The 6,053-nt window shown below is 38.1% G+C and overlaps 1 protein-coding gene across 1 annotated transcript; it reads left to right on the top strand.

Moving 5' to 3' along the window:
• The first annotated feature begins 339 nt into the window (after positions 1-339).
• On the top strand, positions 340-5,775 carry LOC143606001 (UDP-glycosyltransferase 85C1-like). The gene is made up of 2 exons (XM_077081919.1): positions 340-856; positions 4,835-5,775. The coding sequence occupies exons 1-2, from the start codon at positions 358-360 to the stop codon at positions 5,773-5,775; spliced, it is 1,440 nt and encodes a 479-aa protein (XP_076938034.1). The 5' UTR covers positions 340-357.
• The last annotated feature ends 278 nt before the right edge of the window (positions 5,776-6,053 follow it).

Below are 6,053 nucleotides of genomic sequence, written 5' to 3'. Positions count from 1 at the left end.
ACACCAATTTGGCCCGCAGCAAAGGACACCAATTTGGCCGGCAGCAACAATAGAGTACGGGTTACTAGTTAAATTTTCTATATAAAATTGCAAGAAAAGACAAAAGAAAAAATAAAATAAAATATGAATTACCAATTGGCATGCAAATGCCATACATGTATAATGTGCCGTTTATCAACCATAAAAAATGTGTTATCTTTTTTGTTTACTTCCACTTTTCGACCAATCCAACATGGGCTGCTTTTTATATTATTTTTATGTGGTATAAATGTATAATAATCAACGTCGATTATTTCTATATATAACATATTCATATGAAACACAAAGTAACACACATAGCTAGATACATACATAGTGATGGAAGCGATGCCCATAACCGATGAGAAGAAACCTCATGTCGTGTTCTTACCGTTTCCAGCCCAAAGCCACACGAAGTGTATGCTAAAGCTAGCCAGGCTCTTACATCACAAGGGTCTTCACATAACCTTTATCAACACCGAGTCTAACCACAAGTGCCTTGTCAAGCACGGTGGGTCTGATGAGGTTCCTGGTTTTCAATTCAAAACCATTCCAGACGGTCACCCGGACGATGGAACTGAACCAATTAAAACCACTGAAGAAAATGTTTCCTACCTGTTAACCCATTTCTTGGATGATTTTCTTGGTATTTTGACAGGACTTGAAGTTCCGCCTACTTGCATAATTTGTGATGGTTTCATGACTTTTGTGGGCACCTTTAACGCGGCTGAGAAGCTCAAGATACCGGTCATTCTTTACTGGACATTAGCTGCCTGCGGATTCATGGCGTATTACCACGCGAAAGTTCTATTCGAAAAAGGAATTCTCCCATTTAAAGGTTATATTTTGAATATCCAAACTCAATAATTAAATAAACAAGAAGAAAAAACAACACCGGTTTTGAGAAACAACAGGTCTAAAACAATTCAGTCTCATTATCTTCAACTGTTGGCTTGCAGTTTTTCTCAAACTTTCACAAACGATCGTAAGAAAAAAATTTAGTCTCTCAATCATGAAAACTAGAGATGACAAGTTGGATAGGTCAATATGGTATTAACAAAGTTACATAGGTTCCGGTTGAAAGATGTTGAACACTTTTTCCTTCGTTAGCAATGTATGTTTTGAAACCCGGACCGGTTTGACAGGGAACCGGTGTTCATTCCGGTCCGGTTCGTATAGTATAGCCCGTTTTCTAGCGAACCGGCCAGGTTTGACTGTTTGCAGTGCAACCGGAACCGGTGAACCGTCGGTTGCACCGGTAAATCTTTTTTTCTATTAAATCGAAAAGAATGTACAAGAAGGGATTGGAACCAGGACCGGCCCAAGAGGAGGGCGACGGACCCAGGCCCGCTTTTTCGAGAGGCCCAAAATTGTTAAAAAGTTAAATTTATATTTTATATATATTTTTGTTTTAACACAAAAGTCTACAAAATAACTCTTTGGTTGAATGGAAAATATTCTAAATTATGGAAACAAAGGTCATGCGTTCAATTCTCATAATTAGTGTTCATATTTTAAGGGATTTTTACATATATCCCTTCTTAACTTCCATTATTACATATATCTCCAAAGCTAAACACTTATTTGCATATTTTCCCTTCTTATATTCAATTACCCTTTTACCCCTTTCAATTCACATTACCCTAATGAAAAAACCAAACATCTGACAGAAACAACGGTATCAGCTTCCATTCATCAGGCGTTCCATCGCTCAGTAACTTACAATCGGCGGCTTCCATTCTTCTGGCGTTGGATCGCAGTAACCTTCATAAGTTGGGTTTCTTTTTCTATCGATTTTTTGTGTAGTATGTCTACTTTTTCCTAACGATTTTTTATGGAGACTGCAAGCTCTAATTGATCTTGTTATAATCTGCATATGTTCGTCTTAAACCGACTCGGTTTGGGTTTAAATTTGGGACATATGTAATTGTTACTATTTATTTTTTTTGGAACGACCAACTAAGTAATGTCGGGTACTCTGTACGCGGCCCCCATTGGCTAAAGGTAGCCCTAGCCGGCCACGAGTCCGGACGGACGGAGCCCCTAGCGGTCCACCTATTGAGGGATTCCCCGGATAAAACCCGACCCCCACGCCCGCCAAACGGCACGACAGCAAGGAGCCGGTAAAACTGGGTGAGATCAGGACTCGAACCCTGGCAAGCCAGGGTCATCCCTCATATCTACCATATAAATTGGTGGTAGTGAGGTTTAATCCCCCTACCTCTCACTTGTAAAGTGAGTGCTCTACCATTTAGCCACATCCAATTTATAGTAATTGTTACTATTAAAAAGAAGATATGTAAATTAGTTCATTAAGGGTAAATGGTCATTTGATAAGTTAATTTTAATGAAATTGAGAGATATGTGATATATATGATTTAAGGAGGGGATATATGTAAATGCCTCTTTTTTGTTATAGAAAAAAACTTTCATTTGTGTTTTATATGTCATTTTAGTAACATGCTTATTATTACTTCTTTGTTTTGGGCTTTTGAAATGCAACCTTATCGGTAAAATTGTCAAATTATATCTATTACATAATTGAGAACACGATTTTAGGAGCCTATTTTTTACTCGTCTCAGCCCCCAAAATTTTAATAGGTTCTCGAAGACAGCCCTGGTTAAAACCCAAGCTTAAACCCAAGTTGATTGCTATAAAGAAAGCAACCAGAGCCAACCAACCAATCCTTGTTAATTAGTTTGCAGTTTTGGTGTAAATCATGTCGTATTGATTCAATTCAATAATGAGAGCAATTAATAGGAGCATGATTGATGGGAGCAATTTCCATACAAGTAATTGGTAGCATATTTCAAATACAAGTTATATATGTGTATATATATATATATATATATTTATATTACTAATTACGTCATAAGGGTCAATGTCCGATCCGATCTCTCGGGTCGATTGGACCTGTGACCCGGTAAGACGTCTAGGTTAACGACCAGTCCGGGTCTGAAAACATTGTTCATTAGTGAAGTCTTTTTAGTCCACATCTTGTCCTAGCGGATTGATGGCCGCATGGTGGCCGGCTATGAAGCGCCATGGGGACATTCCCTAAATGTTTCCGGTATTAGGGGACGGCTGCAAAACGATTCTAGAAAACGGGGACGACAACTAAAGGTTTCGGGGATGGATTTTACCGGATGTTATATTTTATTTGGATGGCTTTTAGCGGCCACGTGGCAAATCTGGCGTTGGAGCAGTTTCTGCCCGAAACAATAAAAAAGGAAGAAAAAGGATGGTGGCGGCGGGTACATTGTTTTAGGTTTTTTTAGGTTTAAATAACTTTAGGTCTTTTAACATTTAACCCTTTTGTCTTTCAATTGTTTGTATCTAGTCCATAAAACTTATAAATATTAACATAAAAAGTTTGAAATTAGTTTGTGTATTTCAATATTTAACCACCTCTATTATTCTTAGTTTACATGTAGTCTTTATACTTTTAAAAACATATTTAAAATTTAATAAAATCTAACCCAAAAAAATATATTACTTGGTCCTTTGTTTGTTTACTGCTTTTATTTTATTTAATTTTTTTTTATTTTTAAAACATTTTGTAATGTGATGTAGAGACGTATTTCTTTTATTTAAATTATATATATATATATATATATATATATATTTGCCATCCCCGTTTGTTGTATTTTTGAGTTTTGTCGTTCCCCGTGTCCGTATTGTTCCCGTACCAGTTCCCGTGCTACATAGGTGGCCGGAGCGCATTGATGGCCACAAGGTGGTATAGTCGTGTTGGGGGTCCCATAGACGCCTAGATGGGCGAGCATGCCTTAGACTAACATATATATAGGGGTGTTCAAAACCGGATATCCGAACCTTTCGGATAGTGGTTTTCGCTATTCGAATCCGAATCGGAAATTTCGGATATCCGAAGTTCGGATATCCGAAATTTCAGATATCCGATCGGATAGTGGTTCGGATATCCGGAAGAAAATCTGGAAAAAGAAAAACCTAAAAAAAGCAACTTGTTTTAAATTAACTTACATGTTACAACTCACACATCAAAATTTTCAATCCAACAAGCTAACAAACTAATAAATCTTTGAACAATATGTAATTAACAATTTAAGAAACTAATAAAAACCTAACATCAAGGAGGAGCCGTGGTAGATTTGGTGCAGACGGAAGTGTGACAGCGGCGGACGGCGGTGGTGACTGGTGTGGTGGATTTGGTGCAGATGGAAGTGTCGGACGGCGGTGGTGGTTGGTGTAGTGGATTTGATGCAGACAGAAGTGACGGAGGACGGAGGCGATGACTGGTGCAACGTCGGACGAAGGACGGAGGCGATGACCGGTGACGTCTGACGTTTGTTTAGAAATTAGGTTTGGGAATGGATGCAATAACTGAAAGGGGAAGCTGAACTAGTTTGTTTCTATATGTATTAAAATAAAAATAATAATTTAATATTTCGGATAGTTCGGATATCCGAACTATCCAAAAAATCCTAAAAATGCTATCCGAATCCGAATTTTCGGATATCTGAGTTTCGGATATCCGAAATTTCGGATAGTTCGGATACGGATTATCGGATAATTCGGATACAGATACTTTTGAACACCCCTAATTATATAGATAAAACAAAACCCATAATTGAACAAAAGTAAAAGGTGGCCACTTCTAATGAGTGTATGAAACGATGTTAGTAAAAGATTTAACACAAATATGCATACTAAGTTAATCCTGTTTTGCCTTCTACACTGTTTATTTATTCGAAAGGTATACCTTATTAAAAAGGGCCAAACAAGTGAACAACCTTCTACACTATTAAATCATCACCATACACTATATTTATGCAGATAAACGTTACTTGACAAATGGGTACACCGATACGTTGATCCCGATTCCAGGAATGGAAAAAGTTCGTATCAAGGATCTACCGAAAGATATCTTCACCACAAAGCATGATGATCTGTCATTACAGTGGATTGTGGAATCGGCTCGGAAGGCTGATATAGTTACACACATGATCATCCATACTTTTGATGAACTAGAAGCTCCTCTCATCAAAGAGATTAAATCCTTATTTCCTCATACTTTCACGGTCGGACCTCAACAATTACTTCTGAATCACATAACCGAAAAAGAAGACAAGAAGTCGAGTTTCAATGGCCATAGTTTATGGAAGGAAGAACCTGAGTGTCTCCAGTGGCTCGAGTCTAAAGAACTAAACTCAGTGGTGTATGTCAACTTTGGAAGTCTGGCTGTAATGTCTATACAAGATCTGATAGAATTTGGTTGGGGACTTGTGAATAGCAATTATTATTTTCTATGGATTATACGAACCGATTTGGTTGATGGGAAGCATGTGGTTTTGCCTCAAGAACTCAATGATGTGATTAAAGAGAGAGGCTTTGTTGCAAGCTGGTGTTCACAAGAAGATGTACTGAACCACCCTTCGATTGGCGGGTTCTTGACTCATGGCGGGTGGGGTTCGGTGATTGAAAGCTTGTCGGCTGGGGTGCCAATGGTGTGTCGGCCATTTTTGCATGAGCAACCGGTTAATTGTAGACAAATGTGTCAGGAATGGGGGGTTGGCATGGAGATTGAGGGTAATGTGAAGCGGGATGAAGTTGAAAAGCTTGTAAGGGAGTTAATGGAGGGAATAAAGGGTAAGAAAATGAGAAACAAGGCTATGGAGTGGAAGAAAGCGGCTGAAATTGCGACGAACTCTAATGGATCTTCATCTTTGAATGTCGAAAAACTAGCTAAAGAAATCACCTTGTTGTCAAGAAACTAGATTAATTCTAGTTTTTCTTGGAGTACTTTTTGTTGGCCATAGTTATGCAAGGGGAAAAATAAAAGTTCAGGTGCATGGAAGAAGAAAAGGATGCGTCACTGCGTCAGCTTGTTCATTTAGATCTTGAATTCAAATAATTAACGTTCGTTGTGCTTGGCCGAGTTACTAGACTTTTTAATTCCAGTTTATGATATTTAATCGGTCGATCTCAATGATACCACTTTCTTCATTTTCTAAAAGACAACCTTTTGTTTGGAATTAATTCAATTATGGGAGTC

The sequence above is a fragment of the Bidens hawaiensis genome, unplaced genomic scaffold (assembly GCF_021521415.1).
Source record: "Bidens hawaiensis isolate Kalapana, Puna unplaced genomic scaffold, B.hawaiensis_p1.1 tig00072460_1, whole genome shotgun sequence".
Classification (NCBI taxonomy): domain Eukaryota; kingdom Viridiplantae; phylum Streptophyta; class Magnoliopsida; order Asterales; family Asteraceae; genus Bidens; species Bidens hawaiensis.
This window is presented reverse-complemented; position numbering and strand designations above follow the sequence as displayed.

Coding starts and splice junctions, on each gene's coding strand:
- LOC143606001 (XM_077081919.1), top strand. CDS start 358: ATGGAAGCGATGCCCATAACCGATGAGAAGAAACCTCATGTCGTGTTC. Junction 857..4,834: donor AGGAATTCTCCCATTTAAAG/GTTATATTTTGA, acceptor ATATTTATGCAG/ATAAACGTTACTTGACAAAT.